The following is a 26,798-nucleotide window of genomic DNA, read 5'->3' as shown; positions in this document are numbered from 1 at the left end:
ACAAAAGCCCAAAACATACAGCCAGGGAGACAATAAGATGGTTTAGGTCAAAGCATATCAATGTGAGCTAAAGCTAATTTCTCAGACATTTCATTTACTTAACAAGCAAAGCTGCTACAGACATACCAGCAGATGGAACTGCTACTGTATACATGCCCTCACAGTTATGCTCTGCTTAGTGTTGTTCTGTCATACCCCCCCATATGATAGAGCTTGTGTGGTTGTTGTGTGACAACAGTTCTGTGTACTTTTGCAAGGTGCTGTATGTCACAGGTGTCTGCACGAGTGGATTTCATTCAAATTGGTCTTAAACACAGATCAAATTTCTTGTTTTGAAGTAAAACTGATCTCACAATATGTGCTCTACAATCTCGAACACAAGTGCAATCTCTACTGGCATCAAACAACTATAAGGTTTCCCTCGAAACATTTGTTTGCTTATTCAAAAATTCTCTAATCCTGAAACACAAAAGCTTATGCTGGTCATCGACGTCCAAACAGGAAAGGCTGCAAAGTGATTTCACAAAAACAAGGATTGATACCATAATCAATAGATATCTGATGTTTGGTACATCGACTGGGTGGTTGAGTTTATTATTAAGGAAAAGAAACAGGGCTAAACTAGGCTGGCTCTGCTCAAAAGTAACCTAATCTGCCTAACTGAGACCTTTAACCTCCTCCACCTTGGAGGTCTGAGCAACCAGACCATCTGTTGCCTAAATCTCAAAAAATATCAGACTGATGAGGATGCAGCTAATAAGAGGAAAATATATGCAGATTTTCTTTAGCAAGAGCTTAAAAAGAGATTTAAGCTTTTAAGCTTTTACTGAGTCATCATTATTTACGCTGATGAAGCAGAAATATAAAAGAAAATTCCCACTCTGGCCTGGTGATGGGAACAAGGAGGGTGTTCTGAACTGTGTCAAGTGTCTCTTCGGCATAGACCCCTGGGGTTAATCGCTATGCCCTGAGGCTCCTCCAGGTCATACTGACAAACTAATTAACTCAAGGGTCTAAAGCACATTTTATGTGATCCTTTACTTAAAAAGTGAAAAGTCTCTACACATATTTTAGGACCTCTAATAGTAGCTATTCCATCATGTTTTCCAGTACTCAATTAAATAGAAAAGGTCCAGATTATGTTATACTCCCAGGTATAACCATCAACCAACCTGCAGAACTTCAGTATGTTTTTCCAAAGCTTATACTAAATACAGATGCCTTCACAAAATGTAAAATTATTTAGTTGTTAATTCCTTTCAATAATTATTTTAAAACACAACATTCTAATATTATTGTATCGTAGTCTTTACTGGGTGATTTCAAGAGTTGTTTTATTTTTTTCTTAATACTAATGATTATGGCTTACAGCTAATAAAAAAAAAACCCAGTTATGTTTTATAAGAAGTTAAAAAACTCATCCCATCTCAAGGTTTTTATTTAGAGATATCAAGGAAAGGCAATGTTAAGAATCCCTGTCTCCAAAGAAAGATACAGACAGAGCTGTATACAAGCAGCAGATAAATGGAAAAAAAGTATAATTGGTTACAGCACTGTGCAGAGCCAATAAAAAACACTAATAATTGTTGGCTGGATAACTGTCAATTTTAAGTCCCAATGATTGTATCGGCCATAGAACTTCTTTATTTTTTATACATTAGCTGTAAACCATAATAATCAACATCAACAGGAACAGACATTTGAACTATATTGCTTGTTGTGTAATAAATCTATATACCATATAGGATTCAGTGTTGAATTTCTGAACTGAACAAAAACAAAAAAACATTTATTGGTATATACATCCGAAGCTAAATTTGGGCAACTTTAACATTGTGGTTAAAGGAGCAAAAATCCTTTGCATTATTATACTACATCTGGCTTATGTTCTGAGAACCAATTCAGCTTCTTACCTCCAACCAGTAATTATCAACTCCTTAATAAAGACTCTCCTTATTTCCAAATGCATAATCATCTTATCCAGCACAAAGTAACAAAATAAGTATATATATATTTGAATATATATGAAATAGAGAGGTAGTGATTGAAGCATTGATTGACAGCAATAAACACTGAACAACGAGCATGGAAATACAAACATAATCTCGTCTGAGGAGAATATAAATACAAAGCTTATCTCAGCAGCCACCGAAACAAATTTCTGCTGCTTTGGGGCTAACACATAAATAATTCCCACTCTGAATGGCAGCTTGTTTCTGGGTGACCATTCTTTAATCAGGAGAACTGTATGAACACTGAGACGTGAATCGTGGCGTTTCAAAGCTATTGTTGAGCAGTTTTCTGTCCCTAACCCCCTGATATGTCACGGCTAAAGTATTCTCTGTCAATTTTGGCACAGCAGACAGGCTCTGAATGGGAGTTAAAGAAAAACTGGGCACTAAACTCTCTGACCTGCCACTTTCTTAACTCCGCACCCTGACTGACTGACAAGCTGATTGAGAAGTACATCTTTGTTTCCTGACTCTGCAGCAAAGCGTTCATAAAGTAACACTGTGTAAAAACCGTGAGATTCAGCCTGAATATAAACAAGTTATGCTCTGGGTGAATAACAGTCCCTGCATCCGGGCTCTAACATGCAACAACAATAGCTATGTTTTCCTTTCACTGCACCGGGGGACGGCTATTTGCTTGGTTTCTGTGTGCTCCACACAACACCACCCCACTGATTGTTTGAATTACACATTGTAAATCTAGAGTCTCCCATTTGAGGCTCGTGTGAGCCCTCTCTGTTTGAATTCAATACATTTGGGTATACGATCAGCGGGCCACCCAGCGTGGGTCGTGATGCAGACGGATTAAAGATGAACACAAGCAAAGCAAAGACACATCCTGCAATATATATGCTCTTCACTACATCTGCAATCAACCTGGAAGAATTATATAAAATAAAAAAGAGTGGTAAATTATAACATACTCTCTATATGATGGCCTTGCACTAAATCACAGAGAAACAACTGACACATACTGGCACAGATAATGGCTTATGGCTACTTGCATTCATTTCACATTGCTTACACGTATGTAGGTATGGATGCGTATGTGTGTCTACAATTAGCATGTCGTCTGTGTGTTCCTGGTATTCTAAGTGTGAATGCTTGTGTGTGTGAAGCAGTGGAGAACGGCCAGGTTCCATTATTGTCATTCTCCTCACTGCTGAAAAAGAGAAGCAAAGAGAGGCAAAGCGGCTCCTTTCAATTGAGGAGCTCAGAGGACACAAAAGGCTCAAAATTAAACAAATGCCAGAAAGCGGCTTGGAGAGCCAGCCCGTGGTCATATGCTTTGAATGAGAGTGAACGGGTGCAGGGATACCCCATCTGCGTCTTTCAGTGACCAGACCACACAGATACCATCCTCCCCAACAGTCATCTCCTCCATTAGGTCCAGAGACACCGGGGTGCCACATCATATGCGTGTCCCGTATCCTTCTGGTGTGTCTCGAGGTACATATGTCCACTGATACGTTGATGGCTTCTGCTTTAATCCACTTCGCTGCCTCAGTGTGCAGTTTTACTTCCACTGAAACATCAACATGAAGGGCACTTGTCCAAGCTGCTCCCAGTCTTGCCTCCACTGGTCTTTGTCCAGTTAGGTTGCTATCCAGTCTCCAAAAAATAAAACAACAATTCAGCTAAGATAGTTTTAACACCTTTAGCCTCAATCATGTGACAGCGAAATTGCGGGCGCACACACGTATATGAAGCTCTGCCACAGAAGCAACAAGGTTGGAAATTTGCTTGTACACAGACAGATCTACAGCACATTTAGGGTGTGATGATGCAAGAGTACAGGTTCTAGTGTGCCTCTAATAATACATCCTTCGGGTTGAGATATTGGAGGCAGAGCATCTGTACAGTCCATGGCACAGGCGCTGTGAGGTGCTGTGAGTCGGTGATGGATCTGAAGATAGTTGTCGGTGTAAGATGCTACTGACTGGATGGATCAAGTTCTCGTCACTTCACACCTGAAATGATCAATGACACAGAGGAAGGTGTAATTGTCAAAACCTGTTCTGACTGACACTGGACAGAGGAAGGTGTCTGTAAAATATGTCTGAAGAATCTAAAATATTTTTATTTGGGATTTGCAGCTAAAGGAAGGCTGGTGCTCTGGAGATGATTGTATTTACAATGCCTTGCAGACACTAATAGCCCTTAAACCTTTTAATGCTGCACCTTCGCAATTTGTTACATCACAACCAAAAACATTATGTAGCATGGTAATCCCCCCCACCTCCAACACCACACACACACACACAAAGCTTTGTTTTATGACATATGGGGATGTTTAATTGATCTGCATTAATCTGATATGGCCTAACCCAGACTCTTACCCTTAGCCTAACTATTACAAAAATATACGGTAGCAGCTATTCAAAATGGCCCGTCCCAGTCAAATGCCAGCCGAATGGCAGCCCACATCCCTGCAACCTCCAGAAAGAACCCCTCCAACTTCCAGCCACTGGAGTGAACCCCTGCTTCTACTGGGAGTGCATATTCTGACCCCACCATTTCACAAAATTACAGAGTCTGACCAGGAGATAACACTTCTTTTTAATGTCCACGGGTTATCACAGAAAGAATATTTTAGTACAAAGATTGATGTTTAAAAAGGAATTGTAGGGGACCAGCCAATGGCCCATCAAGGAAAGTGGGAAAATGTTGAATGGCTACTACTGTACTTAACCCTTACCTAAACTGAATTAACCTGATTCTTAGTCCTAAACCTAACCCCAACTCCAAGAACAGAACTTTACCATATGGGGACCGTTTGAATGTCCCCATATGTTCCTGTAAGTCCCCGCATGTAGGATATTTTACAAAATACTTCCCCACATTGTAGGTAAAACAAGACCACCCGACCCCATGTTGAAAGACATCTGATCCAGACCCCACATATCAAACTCCGGTGATCAAGGGCCAGTGTGCTGAAACTTTCAGTTTGCTTCTCTATCTACAAACCTTAATTAACTGGATCTTTACCTGGAACTGGATTCCTTGCTGAGGAGGTGTAGGTTGGACCAGATAGGCTGTTAAAGGCTACAGCACACTGGGCCTGAAGGGCTATATTCCAATGGCCATGTGTTACAATGGCCCAGTCACATGCTATCTAGGTCCAATTGTACATGTCTGGTAAGACTTGAACATTTTTGTTTATTAAAAGTCTATCCAATCCGAACATGAAAATATATATTAGATTGTAGATGCCCACAAGAGACCCAATACCTGAAATTTTAGTTGTAGTGGAAGGAGACTGAAGATGGACTGAATACTGATGCAAATACTTTTCAGATTTGTTTTTGTAAACATATTTCACTTGACTTTCCATTTAAAAATGTACAACTTTCTATATGTCCTTGTATTTGGGTCAGTTCAAACTTTTTATATGTGTTTGAGCAGCTGATGTTGACTGACTTGCAGCGACGAGAGTTGAGAGTCTGTCCTTTTCGGCTGCAGCTCCTTTCTTTGAGGGTGCATCGGCACTGACACATCTCGTCCAGGGCCCACCTCCTTCCTTTGCAGGGCCGGCACCGAGGTGTTGGGGAAGGAGGCAGAGAGGGACCTTGTGTGGTGGGAGGATGTGATGGAGGAGTTGGGGCCGTGGAAGAAAACGCCACAGGAGCGTGGGTTCTAAGCAAAAAAGAAGTGGGAAAACAGAACGAAAATATTCTTGTAAGAAGGAAAATACAATTATGAAACTTTCAAAATACATCACTTTAAGATATGATGACATATGAGAAGACATTGCACAAATCAGTAGGATCAAAACTGATATGATATCACACTATGTAATAAACAATATGTGAACTGATGTGATGGATTATAACAGGATAGAAAACAATCAGACATAAATTTGATATTAAATAGTTATAACAAAGTCTAATGCAACACAGTTGTATGTCATAAAAAGCAATACATAAATTACAACATAAACTTATCTAAGGCAATACTTTCCTTCATAAAAGCATAAACAATATAATCATCATACAAATAATAAACAAATAACACAACAACGTTTGCATCACTGGTTTCAAAACTGCTGAAAAGATTTCACCTCATTTGGAGGATTAACTGAGGGAAAGTAATTCATTACTAAAAGAAAAGAGATTGATGGGAGCAATATGTGATTTTAATTCAGAAATAATGAATATGCACCTGATTGAGAGCTCCTTCAACTCAGAAGTATACATGCTGCACCGACGCTTCGAGAAGGGAGGGGAGGAGGGAGGTAGAGTAGTGTGAGAAGGTGATGGAGGAGGAGAGGTCGAGGAGGAAGGAATCACAGGAGCATGGGTTCTGGATGAAAAAGGAATGTGATAATCACAGATGTTAGTTTCAGTCTCCAACTGAAGAATATTGAAGTCTTTATACATTCTAAGCAATAGCCAACATGTGGAGCAATATGACAGCATAGGTAGCATATGTAAACAACATGCATCATAAATTGTTCCAGAATGCATCCATATATTACATTAGAGAATAATATGGTTGAACAGGATTTATTATCATGATGCTACTATTATTGACATGATACTTAACATGTTATGATTATATGATCTTGTGATAAATATGAAAAAATTATAGTTTGCACAAAACTATTTGGCCACTTGAAATATAAAGTGGCAATACATATATATCATGTATATATATGTATTTGATTATTGTTGCTTTTCTTGTAAAATGACTCATTTGTTTATGTTGTCATTCACATACTTCGAGTTAAAAGTATCAGAAAGAGCATTTTACTTTGTGTAGTTAGCATGGATGTAGATTTAGAAGCAGTATGTTATTTTTTTGTTACATTTTTAACATTATAAGGTTTCTGTCTGACTGCATCCATATGATGGATGACTGATATCATGCAATGAAATCCATTAAACTGAATACCATGTGACACAGGATGAAGTGATAAAGCTGGATACAGTGTGATGGAGAATGATACAGTATGTGATGCAAAATAAATATCAAATATTATAATTTTCATACACACTATGCTAGACATTTAACATGTCGAGAGCCAATGCGATACAATACCATGAGATAAAATATAATAATGTAGCGTAAAAAGAAAACGATGATACAATGCAGTAGAACACAACTGGTATGATTTTAAAAAAGAGATTTTAAACTTCTAACCAACAAAAAAGGACCAAAACTATTGGTTGAATTTACAAATATTTCTAGATAATCAATTAACTACATAACTTAAATAACATTGCAAACCACATCAACAACCAAAGCAGCTGGTTTTGTCCATATCTAAATTATGCTTTTATATCTTTAAACGCTTTAAAAGAAATGTTTATGTTTAGTTTAACTGGTTGAAAAAGGACCACACATGGGGTCATGACACCAACTTTGGGGATCAGTGATTTAAAATGATATATGCAGGAACATGTCATAAGATCTAACAATTTGAGACAACACAATGAGATACATGTTCATATATAATAAAGTCATAAATAGGGGTGAGTTGCTATACAATATGGGTCACAATACGATATTATCATGACATCACTATATAAATTGCCAAATTTATCCCAGCTATCACAATAAAATGTATGGATAAAAAAGAAGTAAGTTCGGTATATGCTCATCAGAAGGTATTGATCATTTAGTTATTTTGGTATCCATGTTGTTTGGGGTTTGAGTCAGTCTACGTCTTCTAGTGTGACTGCCTCAACTAAAGAAATGGTGTTGCGCTGCACAGCTAAAGAACTCCACGGTGCTATCTACCAGAGTGGCGGTGCAGAGGTAGCCCATTTGCCCTCATTGTTTTAACGTTAAAAAAAGTTTTTATAAAAAAATCAATGTTAGGAACTGAAAGATCGATATTATATTGGGCAGCTGAAAACCACAATATATATATCGCCAAATCGATTTTTCCCACACCCCTAGTCGTAAATGATATAATATAGCATTATGCAACAGTATATGATTTAGTGCCAGAGGTAAGCTCTCTCCCACTGTGGCTCAGCTGCCACTCATGTTTTTAGTTTTTAGACTCTGATGTCACAATAGCTAACTTTTAAGAAGTAGAAAAAATAAAATAAACAGAGATTACACGGTTTTTGTCTATTCGTCCTTGTTATCTTTGCTGGTATTTGGACCAGAAACGTACTTTGAGCCGACAGTAGATTTGATGACAGGCCGATAGGATTGCTATCGTTTTATTTGATCACCACAGGGGCATGGCGTTTAGAGTAGAAATCCAGGATAAGAATATTTTTGTTCCTTTTCATTGCTTTGAGTCTCAGGAATGTAAAAATGTGTGATGATCTGTCCAGGAATTGCTGGGATATTCTAGGATTTCACTTTCTAAAAATGAAATGGAGGGCTTGTTTAAACATGGACACTGCCCGTCCGAGACAAACCCCCACAATGTAGAGTGTGGGAGATGTGTGACTAATGTGAGATAATGTTTCTTTGGAGGCTGACAAACTAGCCCCTCTGTCTGTCCGTCTGTCTCTCTGTCTGTTACCATGGCTATGCTCGCCTTGTCGCCTTTCAGTCCTTCGGGTTCCACCTCTAGATGCCCTGATCTTTCGCTCTCCGAAGTCTGAGTCTGAGAAAGTTGCCTGCGTCAGTCGGTCCATTAACTGAAGCTAGTTCCGCCTCAGTCGTCCCCAGGAGGCCGGTGGCTTTAATGAAGTTACTTAATGAGGCAGAGAGGACCCATCTTTGTTCGCATCCCGCTGACCACGCCTGCCGCTGGCACGGATAGAAAAGGTGGCATTTGGAAGCAGATTACACAGATTTCACCCCTGCCAAAGTTTGAATAAAGCCTTTTCTGAGTGATGGATGGGTGCTGGGGGACATCACACCCAAACAGAGCCACCTCTGGCCCCAAGGGTCCGGAAATAACTGACAATAAAGTAGCAGATAAAAAAGGTTGAAGAGGAAAGAAGTTCTGAATCTTTTATCCTTCAGGACTTAATTGTGATTATATTTCCAAACTGTACTGGGAATTAAAAACAGCTTGTCTCACAGATATAGACCAACTACTGGCTAAATACTGAGTTGATAACCGTGACTAAGTAGTTTATCCGTGGATTACAGCGATCTGCGTGTGTGTGTGTGTGTGAGAGCAAGAGTGAGACCTTGACTGTTGCTGTGGCTGTAAAACAAATTGTCCTTCAGTAGAAGTGCAGTCCGGATAACCCATTTTTCTCTAATCAAAACACTCACTAAGCTTGTGAGCATCCGGAAAACCCTGATTGCTATAAGTTGAAACAACAGAGTTAAGCTTCTAATTGAGCTGAAAAGTGTGAAGCTTGCAAAAAAACGTTGAACATACCCAGATCTGATGGATCCTGGTTTCCTTTGCTTGGACTTCCTCCTCTCTTTTTTCTTCTCTTTTCCTCCTGGATTCAAATAGGGCCTGAAAACAGAAAAACATTTTTTTTTTAAACTTAATGTTTAATTAAGCAACATTCTTATTATTTATTTATTTATTTATTTATTTATTATTTTAGTAAAATGGCTTTAGATTTCAAGACTTTGCAATAAGTTTTCGGGGAACTTTTTGGAACAAGAACTTTTGTATCTACGTTTGTCTTCTGTTATATCTCAGATATCAAACACCATCATTATTTATTACAAAATACAGAATTTAAACAGCCTTCTTACACTAAACCTTTGTTAAACCCATCTGTATTTGAATTTGACAGAGGCTGTCTAGAAAGTAAAGGAAAAAAACAAGATGCATTTCTATTTTTCTGGAACCAGATAACCCGTTGCTTTTCGTTGGGTAAATTCTTAGGTATGAAAATGTTTGAAAATGTACAACTTTGCACCATTTTCTACAAGAAATTTAAAGTTTAATCAAGTTGAACTTTGTATCTTGCCATACAGGAAGAAAATTCAAAACAAAGCGGGACTGTTTTTAATAAAACTAGTGCAAAAAAAACAAGAGTTAGAAAACTGTCTCTTCAGGAACTACACCTGAAAGGGATTCCCACCATACTGCAACTCTCAAAAACGACAGAGTGAAGTGTTTCCATTGGGCATATTTCACAGAAAGTCAGATCTCTAAAGAATGATAAATGATGCACCTAACACTGATTTTGGGCAAAAATTATAAATAAATAAAATAAAATGTGGGATTTAACTTATTTATACACATCTAGGTTTTTGGGTTGTAGTTTATTTTATTATAGCTGAAATTATGTTAAAATAAACTGAGCTGCTTTCAGTGGTGTCAAAAGAAAACACATTTGTTACTTAAGTAGAAGTATAGATAATGCAGTTTAAAAACACTGTGGTAGAAGTTGAAGTATCAACTTGACCTCTTTACTCAAGTAAAAGTGAAAAAATATGTGCTCCAAAAAGCTTGTTAAAGTATAAAAGTATAAAGTAACCTTTAAAAAAACTGCCAGATGCCACTATATGAATTAAAAGCTAAATTTTTTAGATTTGAGATTAGGGAGGTCTTGTTGGTCTCAGTCTCCGTCTCCCGATACGCTCTCGCCTATGTCCGACCTTTCAGACATATTAACATCTTTTTCTGAATCCAACATTGTAGCATGGTGTAGACAATTCACATTTGCAGTTTGAAGAACACCTGCTTGCTTCTCATGATTTTCTTAAGCTAACCAATGTGTGTTTGCCTTATATAACTCATCCAATAACACTAGTGTTCACTAGATGTGGATGGCGCCAATGATCTGCATTGGATGGCGCACATGACATGAAATAAATATTTATCAACATTAAACCAAAGCCAAGAGTAACAAGTAAATTTGCTTTAAAAATGTAAGGAATAGAAAGTACAGATACTTGTGTGAAAATGTAATGAGTAGAAGTCAGAAGAAGGAAAAAGAATAAGTAATGGAGTAAAGTATAGATACCTAAAAAGTGTACTTAAGTACAGTAAGGAAGTATTTGTAATTCGTTACTTGACACCTCTGGCTGCTTTTTGCTAAAACTGAAACAGCAGGATTAGGTATTTAAAAATGGGTCCAATGTCAAAAAAAATGTTGCTTTTAAACAGATTTCCTACTTTTCACATAAAGTTAAGACTTTCTTTTGAACATAACTGTGTGAATGGGTATTGTGATTGTGAGAAAAAGTGACAGGATCACAGGCAACAAATCTTTTAGAAGCAATATTTGAGGAATAGGACATATTTTAAAAGGGAACAGTTTCATATCTGCTTTATTCTCTGTCATTCTTTTCCTGCTAATTAAGGCCTGTTCACCCATCAGAATAGATCCATCAATAAATTCAACAAGCTGCGGACCCCAATCCAAAGACCTTTTGGTCATCCTCCATAAATTTTGGCTTTTCTGTTTAACCTCTAGGACTTTACTCTTGTTCTGTGTTTGCCTCTATCAGATTACAAATAGTTTATGCTTCTCGTTAACCTTTATCCAGATATAAGGTCAGCGTTAACCAGCTTTGGCCTGACATTATAAACAGCTCCTCCTGTTGATGTTGTTGTTCTTGGAGCTCTAATTTACTATTATGGATGCGTGACTGTGCTCCATCTGTCTGGGAGAGAGCACATGGGAGGGGAGATAAAATCATCACTATGGTGACAACAGGATGCGGGCCGTCCCAAGGGAGATAGGGAGAGAGTCACACAGATGCTAAATCCCTGAGGCACACACAATCACCCAAAAACATCTTTTAAATCCACACAAAAAAAAGTTTGTGTGCACAAAAAAAACAAAGTATTAAAAAGTTCAGACATTACAGACGCTCCTGTTCTTTAACTGAAACATGTCCAGGATAAATGTACACACATAGGTTGGAATCGCCTATTTATGTCCACGTCCAAACAGGAAGCAGGGGGACATAAACATTAAGGAGGTAATTATGTGATTATCTGTCTGGACCTGGCAGTGTGAGGTGTACAAACAAACAGACCCAACAGAAACGCTTGTTTCACAACTGTTCTGATGAAGAGCAGCGTTTCCATAGGGAGGGTTTACTATCTGCAAGATGAACTACAGTAAGAAAGGTTTAATAAGTGCTAAAAGTATCTGACATCAAGTCTGAGGGCTCTGATTGCCATGGACTTTCAGATGAGTTAACAATAAACAGCATGTTACATTATAATAAGACATCAAGGTGAACCAGTGCTGCCAGAGCCTTAATATGTAACTGCAGCATCTCTGGTTCTACCTTTACAGCAGAATGCTTTCATATGTTCCTTTAGCTGTGTTAAAGCCACTTTACAGCTGATAAGGACTGCAGGACGCTTCTCTGCAGAGTGTTTTCATCTCAAATGGTGGAAATTTCCTACAGGTCAATGTGCACAAGGAGGATGTGACACACTGTGCTGGATGGAAGGCCTGTATTGTCTGCAGCAGACTTGCTAATCCACAAACACAGGCAGGATTATATGGCAAAAAAACTGGAGAGGTAAAAACACTAAGAAACAATTGTAGGTGCCATATGTTACATAATCACATTTTGATTTTCAGGATCTTTGCAAATTAAAACAAAAACAGAACACATTTTGTTAATCATTACGTAAAAAAAGCAGGATTGAATGAATTTTAGTTCAGATTTCCCAGACCCCCTTCATCATCAGCCCTCCAACCTCCTGGTCCCATCCTTTACTATTCTATTTGATGAAAGCATTTCCTCTTGAAATCGACCATTTAAATACACAAAATGCAGAAGGGTGATGAAAAAAGTAAAGCTTGACTGAATGTCAAAACTCCCTCATTGTTCCACCCAGAAGGTAAAGTCACAGCCAAGTTTGGCCCAAAAGCTGCAGATGATTAATTGATCATGAGCAGCTGTGACTGAATGTTTTGGCAGCTTTGCAGCTCTGGAGCACAAAACATCGGCAAGGACCTTCAGGAAGCTACTTTTTTGGCTCATCAGTCTGGGAAGGGGATGTAAAGCAAGTTATATATGATCTGCATTATTCTGTATGGAGAGAGATTACTGCCATTAAGAAAACAGAGGGTTGCTAATCTATTATAAAAGGCATGTACGAGGCAATTGAAACCGTTTGTGCTCCAGAAGTCTCAGTTAGCCTCTTAGATGTCAAAGTCTTATATTTTTTTTATGATAATCTTTCCAGAACAAATTCTCTCCAGGAAACTTTGTAAAGTTGGATAAACTATATAATACCTCTTGATCTGTGTTCTTTAGGTAGATCAAACCTAATTAAAGTGTTCAGTTTTAATGCTCATGCCATGTTTGGAAAAGCTAGCACAGCACAGCAAGTTTAAGGCACTGAGATGGATGGATGATAAGCACCCATCGCTGAGATAATCATAAACTCCTCTACATAACCAAGTGTTTTGGATTCAGATGTGATGCCTTCGATCAGAGAATATCGGGCCAAACCGGGTCAATGATCCAAAGTGCAACAGCAAATCTTCAACAGAGCAGCTTAAACAGAAAACAATCAGGTGTTCCAATGGTCCATTCAAACCAATGCACAAAGTGTACAAACCTTAATGTAGTGAAGCAATGTTATAAAGAGGAATGGAACGAATATGTTTTAAAGAGTTACTTCAGTTACTTCATGTCAACTTTATTAAAAGCAATCCTTATTAAAAGCCCATCATTGTTTGCTATTGATAACCAGATTTAATATGATGAGAAACTGGTATCAGACGTTCTGCTCATGATGACTGATTTAAAGCTACAGTGTGTAATAATTACAGGGATATACAGTCAGAAATGTAATATATTATACATAACTATGTTATTTATCATCATCTACGAGCTCAGCCTCTTAACCTTAATATTTGCGTTGCCTTAGAATTCGTTATTTATAATTACATAGGAGCGGGTCTCGCAGCCATGGAGGCAGACATCTTTGCGCTACGGCAGCGGAGAGCCAACAAACTAGCGATTGCGAGATCGCCAAAACGTCACAACGATGTAGAACAAATAACGGGTATATTTATTATCTTAAGTCTACATGAAATCTATACCCTACACAGACTAATGAAATACTATCTGTAAAATTATCTATGTAAACAAACCTCATCACTTGAGAAGGTAGGTGATGCGGACGTCGTGGAAGACATTTTGTCCCGTAACGCTCGCCGTACTGTTGGGGGGGAGAAGCGGTGGGGGGGAGATGTTCATGTTGCTGCAGTCTGCAGTGTGACCGCTAGATGTCGCTAAAACTTACACACTGTAGCTTTAATCTATGGAAACAATTAGGACCCTTGCTTACTGTTAGGAATCCAGTCTGTGTGGTTTGTTTTGTGTTTGTCTTCCTTCCTCCACCAGGTGGTGCCTGGTTCTGGTTGGCCTCCTCACACACCTGCGGAAGGTTACCTCATTAACGGAGTGCTCTTAAGCTGCTGACTGCCACTACCTCAACGCCAGAGTGTGTGCCAGTTTTGGGTACTTTAGCCAAGCTGAGTTTTGCTGAGTCAAACTGAGTTTTTGTCTACCTGAGTTTTAACCTAGCTGTTTTTGTCTTTGCCTCTCGGCAGGAAGTCATCCTGCAAACTGGATGGTTCGGGACCTTTTCTCCCCTGGAAGGATCTTCTGAGAATCAAACTGAGCTGGGGATTCAAGTTTGTGGATCTCCTTTTCCCCAAGGATCGTTTGGGGCTTCTCTCTGAGATTCATATCCCGTTTAAGTACCGTAGGAAATCTGAGTGGCAGTCAGCTTCTCCGTTCACCAACAATGCGTACAACCGCATTCTGGGTAAACCCTGTCCGCCCTCCATCGATCAAGACAAACACTGGAACATCCCACACCAACTGGAGTCAATAAGAGACACCATTTTCTGGAAACGTGAGTCCGTTACCTATTTCTCCTCTTCAAGTTCAAGAATCAAATTTCCCACTGAGCCTGAACTAACCGCAGTGTCTTCCCCTCGAACAGTGTTCAGAGCTACACTGGACTCTTCTCATCCTTCTCAAAGACCTGTTAAACTTTTCCCTGGTCTCTCTGTGTTGGTTCTCTGCATGTGGGTCTGAGTACTTGATAAAATCATGACACTTACAGCACTGCTGTGTAACTTTAAATGATAGACCTGTAACTTCCAGGTTTTGCACCCCTGAAGTCCACCAGCAACAAAGTTCAACAGCCTCCTACTGTGTTGTGAAAGCTGATAGCAGATCATTTCGGACCAGGAGATTGAGAAGTTATGGAGTTACTGTAAATGGAAGGACACACCTCTAGATGAAATCCTAGGTCAGAGAACCTACATAATGTATGTCTGATCAGGCAAGTGTCATATCTGCTTTGTTGGCTAACAACCTTTAGCCTTGCTGGTGAAGATTCCCAGTCCTCCAGGTCATAGTCATTCCAAAAAAGTTAAAAAACAATCCACTGGACTTTGTTTCCAAGTTTGAAGACATTTTGCTTCCCATTCAGGAAGCTTTTTCAATTCAAAATGTCAGAAATAGCGTTGAGTTCGAAGCTTTATATAGTAGCTCAAAACCTGGTTTTGGCTTAAAAAACGTGCAAATTGAACCAGAAGAATGTGTCCGCCCCGTTTTGGTTTCTTATCGGTCAAAATGTAATTACTTTGGATTGTATTGGTGTAAATAGAAATGGTTTATAATGGATTGAAGTAATAAAACTTGAATAAAGATAAGATCACAATACAGTTTTCTATTTAATCTGGATTTGTGAATTTGTTTTTTCTTTTTTAACAAACCTTATACAAATATATTTTTCAAACTATTTCAAGCTATTGCTGTGGTTAACTTTGCAAATGTTCCATTTTGCAATTACACGGGAGAAGTTTGATGTACATTTGAATAAATACAAAAGTAATTTATTCCTAGTCCCTTTTAATGGCCCAAAAAGAAACACAAAACAGTTTATCTGGATACCTTCTCCTTTCAGAGATTTAATGGTTTTATCATGGGAATATAGTTTTATTAGTAAGGTTATCTCATTATATAATGGAATCAAAACAGAACATGTAAACTTTGAAATGAGAACAGACAAAAATGTGACAGTAGAAAGGTTACCTGCTAGTGGGTGTCGGCTGGAACTGTTCTTTTAATCTGTGTGCAGATAGAGAGAGAAAATCGGATGTCAGTGAAGGGCAGGTACTCCATGAATCTATACACAGATGACTGTTTTTATTACCTGCACTCGCACTGGCTGTGCTCTATGAAGGGCAGCTCAATGAGCTCATGTTTCATGAAGGACGTTCTCATCAGCTGCACACAGAGCCACAGAGAAAGATTATTTCCCTCTTATCATCTAACCAAAACAAATAGATGTGTGTGAGTGTGTACCTCCATGGTGAGGGTGTGTGTCAGAGAAGGGACACACTCCAAGGCCTCATCTGTGCAGCAGCCGCCACATCGCTTCACAGAAACGCAGGACGGGATGAAGAGATGATGAATCTCCCCCGGCAACTCCCGCCAAACCTCCACCAGAGTGTCGCGTGGCTCGCAGCCGCTGCGCGAGTACACCTCGAGCCACCGACGCACTGATGGACGGACGCATGTGGTTGGTTATGATTTAACACTTTCAGCTCCCTGAATGCAGATGCTTTGACAGATATTTGAAGCTCACCTTCCCGACCTTCCCTGGATCTGGGAGAGTCTGCAGGCCGCCAGTGAGCAAGCTGGAGAGACAGTAAAAATAGGGAATGTTAACATCAGAAACTAGTTTTATTTAAGCAGTAGAAAAACTTGAGCTCAGACAATCAGAAACTATTCCGTTGTCTGATTTTGAACTGATATTTTGGGTTTTATTTTGGTTTCATTTCAAATAATCAAAATTACTCATTTATATTGTACAAAGAAAAATACCTGTTTAGTATATAGCATATTTTAGTATTTTTTTTCTGACATTTTAACGTAAAAAACAATTCTTATCTGACTTTTTAAACACTGTTGAACTCTGAGAAATATTTTCATAAAGAAGAAATATGTATCTAATGCTTGAAGCTCAGATAAAAAACACAAACAAATCATCCTGAAACATTCAAGATAAGAAAATTGAATTAATTCATTCATTCAAATGCCAAATAAAAACAAGAAAATACGGTATTTTTCACAAGTTGAAACAAAGGACTAAATAATTAAGGCTATTAATATCTAATATGCATAGACATGTCATATATTAGCTATTTAAAATATATAAAATATCGAAGTAAAAAAAAAAAAGTACAAGTTAAAATGACTTGAATACCTCAAAAATGATTCAATAGTTAGTTAATGATCAATAAATGCCCTCTGGAAAGAAAAAGGACCCTAACTAAAATAACATCTCTGTTGTATAATGTCCTCCAACCCATGTATAAAGCTGTAACTGAACTGGAGAGATTGTTCAGTGACAGACTGCTGCACCCTACAAACACCAGGGAGCATTATCACAGATCCTTCCTCCCAGCAGCTGTAAGACTCTATAACCATCCCTGTTTCCAACAACCTCAATAAGTTGTTACATTCATGCTGATTTTTGAAAAGTTTCTGTCTTAGTTATTAAATAACATGCTGCTGTCATTTTCTTTTCACATCTCTGCTGTTGCTGCCATTTTCCCATATCCATTACTGTAAGAATGTCCAAAGCTGTGTAATGATTATTCATTCTCCAGATACAGTGTATTTATATAGTAAAAACACTGTACAGTACAGTACTTTATTTGTTTATTTTCTTAACGCTGTCACTTATTCTGTTATTTTTATACACTTTTCTAAGGTCCACATTGTGTGACCAGCTTCGCTGCTGCTGTAACACCACAATTACCCCATTGTGGAACAATAAAGGAATTTTCTATTCTATAATTCTGGGTCTAATTAAGGTTAACTTCAGCGCTGGTACTGCATTAGATTTCGAAATACAGCCTGTCATTTGCTGTTATTGATCACCAAGCCACATTTATTCCTAAGGTGAAGCATTAAAAGGCTGCAGACACCCTTGATTTATTGTCCCAAACCTCTGCTTTGACAGCCTTGCGAAACCTTGCTGGAGCAGATCCAAAGATCAAAGTATCTCTTGTTAATGAACACCATAATATTTCACACCTGGGATAAGGACACGACAAGCTCAATAGAGCCCGGCTGACAGATAAGAGGAAAAAATAAATAAAAAAAACACAAGGGAACCTCTGAACTTTGATACTAAAGGTAAGAGCAGGTGCAACAGCTAATTTAAACATCAAGGTACATATTTGGCAGCACATTATACAACACATTCCCTTCACAGATGAGGTTTGCTGGTCCATTTGAATTTAAAATGGCCATGATCAAATTTCTCCTCCATGATCATGTAGAAAATGACGGTGCTCAATATTTGAACCCATTGCACCTGCTACCTTTGCCCTCAAGTCTGCATTGGTTTTAAAACATACAAACAGAGGTGCATAGGGAAATGGATATCTGAATGAATTAAAATAGATAAATTCAACTTCTTAGAATGCAATTCTGCTTCATTTTTTTTTTTTTTTTTTACAGTATTTTTGATTAAATTGTCACAAACTTTAATCATGGAAATGTAGAAATCTCTTCTGAACCGATGACTTAAATGTTAAGTGTCCAAGAAATACATTTTAATTAACCAGAAAAAACAAACAAACAAAAAAACAAGTAAAAAAAAAATTACACAACAATGTATGTCTAATTAGAAATGTGTTCTTTGGCAAGTTAACATAACATAATTGTAACATACTGTAAAATACTGCTTAACATTTTCCCTTCTCCCATTATATATATATATATATATATATATATATATATATATATATATATATATATATATATATATACAAAAATATGTAACAGGATGCAATGGTAAGATCATATACATCACAGGAGCCTTTCTTTCTTTCTGAAATAGCCCTTTTTTTAATAGGTTCTGCATTGATAATTATGTTCTACTTCTCTGAATTGCATGAATAATGATCTTGATGAATGAACACTTTGTCCACACAGGGCTTCACTGATTGGTGAGGCTTTATAACATGATGCAATAGACTTTTTACCAATTAACCTCATTCATTGTGAGATATTCTTCTAGTTTAATTATGGTTGGAGAGACACACTCGAGCATATTTTTTTTTGCTTATGTTAATGGCTTTAAATTTAAGATTAAGTATATTGTATTGTTTACATTTAGTTTAGTTTAACAGGGACAATAGTGTATCCAGAAATGATTTAAAAAGGTTTAAAAAAGATTTGCACTGTGTCTTAGTTGTTTCAATTTTTTTTGTGGAAATTTTTGAAAATATCTTTATTGGATTTCTTAAATTCCACTTGACTTATAATTACCGATCACTGTCACTGTACTAAATGCCCCATAGCAAATAAATCATGTTTAATTTCTCTTTGCAGAGAGGGCTGGACCAGTCAGCAGTGATGATGAACAGTTTTTGTCTACTAGAAAATGAACATTTATTGAGATTTTCACCTTCTTGAAAACCTACAGAAAAACATCAAGCCAAACAAAAGTCAGCATTGTTTACCAATGTCGGTTCACACTTGGCTTGCTGCCCATTTGAAAATGCTAATTGTTACATTTAACAAAATAGTAGAAGCTGATCTTACTGTAAAGCTACATCAAAGCAACTCCTCAGAAATAAATCCTCAGCTCCTTATGTGAATTATTAATGTCAGTTCACAGCAGGAAGGCTGCTTGAATTACACTGTACAGAAAAAAAGAATGAATAATTCATGAAAAATATTATTCTTCTGACAGTAAATTTTTTTTTTTTACTTCGCAAATATTCACACTGCGATCTATTTCCTACTGGGCTGTTGTGGGGAAAACCGCTGGAAGCTGTACTGTAATTCTTAATAAGCCAGCCAGCCAGCCAGCCAGCCAGCCAGCCAGCCAGCCAGCCAGCCAGCCAGCCAGCCAGCCATCCATCCATCCATCCATCCATCCATCCATCCATCCATCCATCCATCCATCCAGCTTGAGGATCCCTCAAAGTATCTTTGCTGTTCCTATAGGACTTCTGGACTGAGATCTCCAATGTTTCTCCAAGGATCTGTTGGTGTCATGTCGCCGGTTTGGGGGTCATTGCTGCTGAGCGCTCCAATGGCTACAGATGTCACTATCATCTTCACCTGCAAGGCTATTTCTCGCTCTTCCCCCGAGTCATTGATGTTTTTCCATGTTCTCATGTTCCAGTTCCTGAAGTATCCATTGTCTGGGATGGCAACATCATTTCCAGCAGCTGTCCTTTTTCGCTTATCAGTGTTTAAGATGCCCAGCTGGTGGTTTTTATCTGAAACTCCCACAGGATCATAGCTTGGTTATTTTCGACCACCTTGGCAGGTTTTTCACCAATTTGACCTTGGCGTCTCCAGTTCATCATCCACAAAGATGTTTCTCTACACTTCACTTGCTTGGTTGGAGGTCCATGTACTCAATATCTTTAATAACATCAGAGTGCATTTCTAAAACAGCTTTAAAATTCAGTTAAAACTCAGCATCTTCACAGGGTCTTTTGCATTTGCTCTGGTGTTGATAAGGAATTATAATTTCTGAATGGCGTGTTTGCTGGACATTTCTATGGTCTATATTCTAGTGATGAACTGTCAAAACAGTTGAAGAAAGCATCCTTAAACATTTGGAAATTACTCCCAATGATTGACCTAACGGCTGCCAGTCCTCGGATTTTAACATCTTAGCTGATTTATTTTGATTTCCCTATGATGTCAGATAAGAGCAGGGTATATCTTAGGTGAAAGCTAAAATACATCTACAGTTGCGCCTCTGTTTAACTCTGGTGTGATTTAACATATCTGAGCTCTCTCAAATGTTAAAGAACAGTATTAGTCATAGGGTATGCAAACTTGAGACATTTTATTGCAATCTATTATGATATTTAATGACTGAACTGATTAAAAATGGTTGGTCCAATCAAATGCCTTGATAGATGGATGAGTTAAAATGGGAATTGGCAATTTGGAGGTTGGCATTAACTTTGGGAACAGGCCTGTGATTGGTCCAGTTCCACTGTAATATTCTAATATCGCAGCACATTACAGCATGTTTTCCTTGTACTTCTGTGTTGAACTTTAGTGCCTAAATTATCTGAAAATAACTGCAAAACAAAAATATTACATAATACAACAGCTATGTTTTATTACTGGATTTAATTTAAATAATAATAAAATACTCTTCCTTGTTGTGAAAGAACTCAGATAGAGAAAACAGATTTTACGGCTCAGAGTTTGAGTCTATGTGTGCATGAGGACCAAGGCCACTAGTACAGGAATGTAGACTTTGTCCAATTGGCCCCTCGTTCAAAGCGCTCCACCCCCAGTTCACTCTCACTAACACAGGTTTGACTCTTATTGATTCAACAATGTGTCAAGCTGCAACTGAAGCCATTTTGTGGCTGGTTTGAGCTAAACTGTGAGTCTTCTCTTAAAAAGTCTAAGATTAACTCCTTTTGGCAGCCATATCTGTCGCACACACGCACTCAAAATGACACTTTCAAAATGAGTGCCAGCCCTGAGCCATCTGCACTGGCAGCACTATCTGTCAACTGTCTAACCCATCTAACTAAGCCACTCCCTGACACACTGTTCAGATGGGGCGGTGTGTGTTTATATTTGTGTTGAATGAAGGGGACACTACACCAGCGAGGCCCATCGCCACCACAGAAGAAGGATGACCCCTTTTTACAAATAAGCTGTCAGGGAGGCAGACGGCTTAGAAACAGAGAGTCTGTGGGTGTGAAGGTGAAGAGGCTTTCTGGTGTTTCATGTAGTGTCTGGGATGATAAATGACTATAAGCTCCAGCATTATGGCAGTAGGGGGCTGCTGCTGCTTCAGGGCACTGCCTGTTCCTGATACTTTATGCTCCTGACATGAATATAAAGAGCAGAATGTGCAGGTCTGTTGTGTAGAAGAAGCACATAAATCATGTCAGTGCAATCAATTAGCGTTCAATATGACCAATGACTCTCTGTTTAAATCATAAAAGGAAGAAATACACTGATAACTATTTTATGATATGTACTGTATAGTCACAGGGCTTTAAATTTTTTTAATGCTAAATAGGTAAACCCATGTTTTCATCTCTTAATTTAACAAATGCAACAGATTACTAAATAAGATCATCTGGTTTCTTTAATAAATTGATTTCTGCAAGCTGATTCCTTTATCCTTTTAGCCAGGCTATATTAGTTTATAAGAAACATTAAAAGACTTTAAGTTATTATCACATGCTTTTGTTCTTTAGAATGGCGCCAATAATAAACTAATTTGATAGTTTACTGGCAAAGCTGATCTATAAAACTTACATACATAGAGTTGGAGTTTCACTGTGTTCTCATGAAACACTAAATAGATTATCTAATCTTTTCATCTAACAGCAGAACGAAAACACAAAGACGAAGCCTGCATTTGAAATATATGTAAAACTGGTGGGTTTTTAAATCCACACCTAAAAATGAGTTACAGATGCCCAGCTTTGTTTTTTAACCCGATGTTTAAAAGGATCGAAAACCCCATTTTATATAAAAAAAAAAACAACATAAAGGAAAAGAAGTAAGCTGGTGCTGGAGGGGAAATTTTCCACAACCTTGAGACTCATTAACTGATCTAGAAAGAACTGGTAGGTTAAAGCGTTTTGAACTACAATCAGGGTATTCAAACCACATTTTTTAATCTACAGGTTATTTAAGGGATGTCTACTCAATTGACCAACGTTTGCATAGATCATTTGATTTTTACACAAAAAAATCTGAAAATTAGAACATGAATTAATATTAAACTATGTTACTCTTAGACCTCTGACTAAAATACTTTACAACCGTTTGAATCCAGATGTAGGAGTACAGGACAGATCAGCAATATAATTGTGAAGGAGTTTGAAGGAGGGTTAAGAGGGTTCAGGGTCTGACAAGCATCCAGGAGGAACATGCACCTCAGTAGGAGCTGCAGAAATCTAAGGCTCAGCTTGTTAATTTTACACAGAACAGCTATTAGTCATTAATTCCATAAAATATAATCTTTATGAAACAGTCAATAAGAAAATCCTACTTATATAAGTTATGGCTGATGTTTGCCATGAGCTCAGAAGAGATCAAAATGTAAGAAAATTAGCTATTTAAATGTCAAACGCGATATGAGGTCAGAAACTAATACCGCACATCACCCCAAACACAGCATCCCCAGAGTGAAACATAGTGGTGGCAGACTCATGCTGTGGGATGCTTTTCTTCAACAAGAGGTGTGTTCACCTTCAAGCAGTAAAATAATTATAAACACTCGTTAGAACGGTTTAGATCAAAGAATATCCATGTGTTTGAATGGCCCAGTCAAACTCCAGGCTGAATAGAGAACTGTTTAAATAAAGCTTAATGACAACTTTAATTGTGTTTCTATAAATATGAGCCACACTTTCACTTCAGAAAGATTTGTTATATAGCTTTGTAGTAAATTCACCTTAAAACAGTCAGTGTTTGGCCAATATATACCACTAATCCCTATCCCTGCACATTAAACACATATTAAATATTAGAATTAAAGCACTCTGTCACCATCTAGTGGTGGGAATTATGTAGTTTATCCAGTTTCATTCATTTGCTTTCTCATTTATTCTGCTTCCATTTCCTTCATTTAGAGACTGAAAGCAAAATCCCAAATAATTCTAAAACCATCAGTAAATTAAAGCAGACATTCTTTTTCTTTCACTTCACAATTATGCACTTCTCCCAACTCTCCCAATAAAATGTACAAATGTTTCACTATAAAACCTGCAGACATTCAAGGTATGCAAGGCAAAACAAAAACCTCAGTATAGAACTGACTTCAACACAAACCATCCTGAAGGGTTGTGTTTGTCAGTCACATGACCTGAGGTGACAGGTGTCATTGACCTAGGGGATAACTTTCACAAAAGCAGCAAAGAAGACCTTAGCCCCTCGGAATAAGCTAGAAATGAGTCTTCATGTATAATTATCACCCCACGCGTGTTTTCTCTCTCCACAGGGGTCCAAACATAAAGAACATACCTTGGCATGGAAGGTCGGTATTCTGGTGAGCAGCAGGAACTGAAACATTCCTAGAATAACTTGAAGCATAATCCCCATCATGCAGAAGTCCAAAGGCGCACTATATGTGTTTCACTCCAAAATAATAATAAGAAAAAAAGATTAAAGGTGGTGTGTTGGTTTTCTTCTCCGGTTATAGCCGCAGATGTCCCGCTTTCATTCCCCAGTCTCCCTTCCTTGAAAGCGCTCCCAGGGTGGCATCATCCCTGTTGGAATATTAACTTTGCTTTCCTGCATTTGGGATTAAATTGGATTAGAAAACATGCCTAGAATCAGTCTCCAGCCTAAAGTAAGTTAAGCCTCTGTCTGTTTTAAATGCATAACCTTGAGGAGAGCGACAGAAGCGGGCCTTTGTCTTGAAAATTGAATAAACTTTAAATTAAAGCCCGTTTTTTTTCTCTTCTTTAAATCTATTCTGACCCTGATCCCGGTGATGGTTTGTGCGTGTGTGTGGTGGTGGGGGGGATCCAACCGGCGTGGCGTGACAGGATTATACAGATTCCCGCTGAAACGTGGTGCGATCAGAAAATCTTGGCGTGTCTATGAGGAAAAAGCCCCCATCATCCAGGAATAGGAGCCTCTATCCGGTAAAGATCCGCCGCGCAAAGGGACAGAGCTGCGTATTCCTCTCCTCTGACTCCGTCACCGTTTCACCACTCTACAGCTCCAAAGGAAAATGTGACGTCTCATCCCAGACGCATCACTCCGCTAGTTTTTTTTTAACCTCCTTATAAATAACCCGGTCCTCCTCTGAGATAGAAAAGCATCTGTGGACGAGGAGCAGCAGGAGGAGGAGGACAGTCCGCTCACAGAGACAGAAAGATCCGCGCTCTACATTTGTTATTGTGTTCGCTTTCCTCGTTTCCTTTGCCCTTGAGACGCGCTCCGCGTAACCATTGCGCTGCCAACTTTCCTCCAAACGGGACAGGCGCAATGGATACAGGTGCAGCGTCTCTATTGGTCCCTAAGAGGGGGATCAGGGGGCCTCCGGGGGCCCCACGATGCAAGAAAGGGAGCGTGGCACTGCTTCCCTCTGAGGACATGGAGGTCATGCCTCTGGAGGATTCCTTTAACATTGCCTGAGGGGCTGGAAAGCAGCACATGTTGAACCTCCTGTGGACAGATTTAGGGGAGTCATATTAAAACAGCTTATTTGTAGTCTATAAAAGAAATAATGACCTGAAATATACTTTGATATACTAAACTTCATCTGGATTTTGACTAAATAAAGATTCACTTAAAATCATAACCTGACTTCATAACAATCATCAGTGTAAATAATGTAAATATATATTTTAGTCAGAGACAGTTCAATATTTTTTGGGGGGGCTCTAAGCACAGCACTGATAACTGTTTTACTGAGTATTTACCACTCCTAGCTTTGTGGTTTAATAGATATAAACATCATTTGATCACTTTACCAATACATGAAAATAATAAATAAAACAGGTTGATTTCTCTGACTTAAAATTCTGGCACTTGAAAAAAAAGAGGATTTTTTTTATTGAATATCTTAAATCTGATTTTTCTATAACCTCTGGATTTAAAAACAGGAAGTGCCTGTCTCAAGAACATTGTGTAAATAGGGGTCAGATGTAGGCCAGTAATAACCCTTGGGGAGACACTGTAGGCAAAGCCCTAACAAAACACTTTTAACAGGGTGCAACTGTATTGGAGAAATTTTTGCATACGTTCTTTAAAGGAGAACACCGTGTTGTTTACATTGGCCCGTTGATTTTACGTTATTACATCATGTTCTACTCACCCATATTAGTTTTGTGTCATTTGGAGCTGTTCTGAAGATATTCGTTTTTTTTGTATCCAAGTAACGTCTTCCTGTGGGCAACGACTTGAAGGCACAAGCTAAACTGTTCATAATTTATTCTTTATGGTACGCCAGCATTCATAACATGTAGGCGAATCACTGTCCCCCAGACATCCGTGGTTATATTTTTCATATTTTGATTTTTTTAAATGAAAGCGGAGTGCGTATGACGTCATCTGCGTGCGCCGGACTGGAGTTGTGACAGGCAGCCCGGGCCACAGGCGGCTACGCTCTACCCCTTCTATTCATTGGGCTACCTAATCTGAATCATTCAATTCCAGTTCAAGAGCGAGATCATCTGTGGTAGTAGCACTAGACATCTTCCAGGCATTCGGATTCATGTTATGAATGCTGGTGGACCATAAAGAATAAATTATGAACAGTTTAGTTTGTGCCTTCAACTAGTTGCCCATAGGAAGAAGTTACTTGGATATAACTTAACAGAAATCTTCAGAACAGCTCCAAATGACACAAAACTTATATGGTTGAGTAGAACATGATGTAATAACGTAAAATCAAGGAGCCAATGTAAAAAAAAAAACTGTGTTCCCCTTTAATATTGTTGATCAATAAAAATGGTTATGCAAAACGTTCAGTTTTTACTTAAAAAAAAGAGTCTTAAATTCAGGCTTTCTTGCACAAATATGCCAAAACCCAGCAGATTTTTCTAAGAAAGAACGTACGGTAGGTCCTCAGCAATTAAATCCTTACATCCATTCCATCTACCTAGCTCTGCTGGAGGTTTCTTCCTGTCAAAAGCGAGTTTTCCAACCCACTGTCGCTTCAAGCATGCTGGGTGTGAGGGATTGCCTTCGAGACAATGAGTCGACACAATTAACTGGTTTTCCTTGGATAGAAAACTATGAATCAGTTTGACTGGATGATCTGGTGAACTGTAAAGTGCCTTGAGATGACATGTGTTGTGAATTGGCGCTATTTAAATAAACCGAACTGAATCCATTAATATACATTCAATATTGGGTCACATGAATATCTGACCCTGCTAAAATGATTGAGAAATCCATGAGCAGGATATA

At 38.3% G+C, this 26,798-nt stretch overlaps 1 protein-coding gene across 2 annotated transcripts; it reads right to left on the bottom strand.

Moving 5' to 3' along the window:
• Positions 1 to 239: 239 nt before the first annotated feature.
• On the bottom strand, positions 240 to 24,957 carry vegfb (vascular endothelial growth factor B). Of its 2 annotated transcripts, XM_015379850.1 has the most exons (9): positions 23,898 to 24,956; positions 16,492 to 16,543; positions 16,209 to 16,405; positions 16,057 to 16,130; positions 15,936 to 15,971; positions 9,316 to 9,399; positions 6,174 to 6,314; positions 5,433 to 5,648; positions 240 to 3,982 (listed from the first exon to the last, which is right to left on the bottom strand). In XM_015379850.1, exons 1-9 carry the CDS (start codon positions 23,976 to 23,978, stop codon positions 3,961 to 3,963), a joined length of 903 nt encoding a protein of 300 aa, XP_015235336.1. In that variant the 5' UTR covers positions 23,979 to 24,956; the 3' UTR covers positions 240 to 3,960. The 2 variants fall into 2 exon arrangements, with proteins under 2 accessions (XP_015235336.1, XP_015235344.1); XM_015379858.1 differs by lacking the exon at positions 6,174 to 6,314 and having other exon boundaries at positions 23,898 to 24,957.
• Positions 24,958 to 26,798: the final 1,841 nt, after the last annotated feature.

This window comes from Cyprinodon variegatus, unplaced genomic scaffold, assembly GCF_000732505.1.
Source record: "Cyprinodon variegatus isolate N-32 unplaced genomic scaffold, C_variegatus-1.0 Scaffold10, whole genome shotgun sequence".
Taxonomy (NCBI): domain Eukaryota; kingdom Metazoa; phylum Chordata; class Actinopteri; order Cyprinodontiformes; family Cyprinodontidae; genus Cyprinodon; species Cyprinodon variegatus.
Note: the sequence above shows the minus strand (reverse complement) of the source record. Positions and strands in the feature narration are given on the sequence as shown.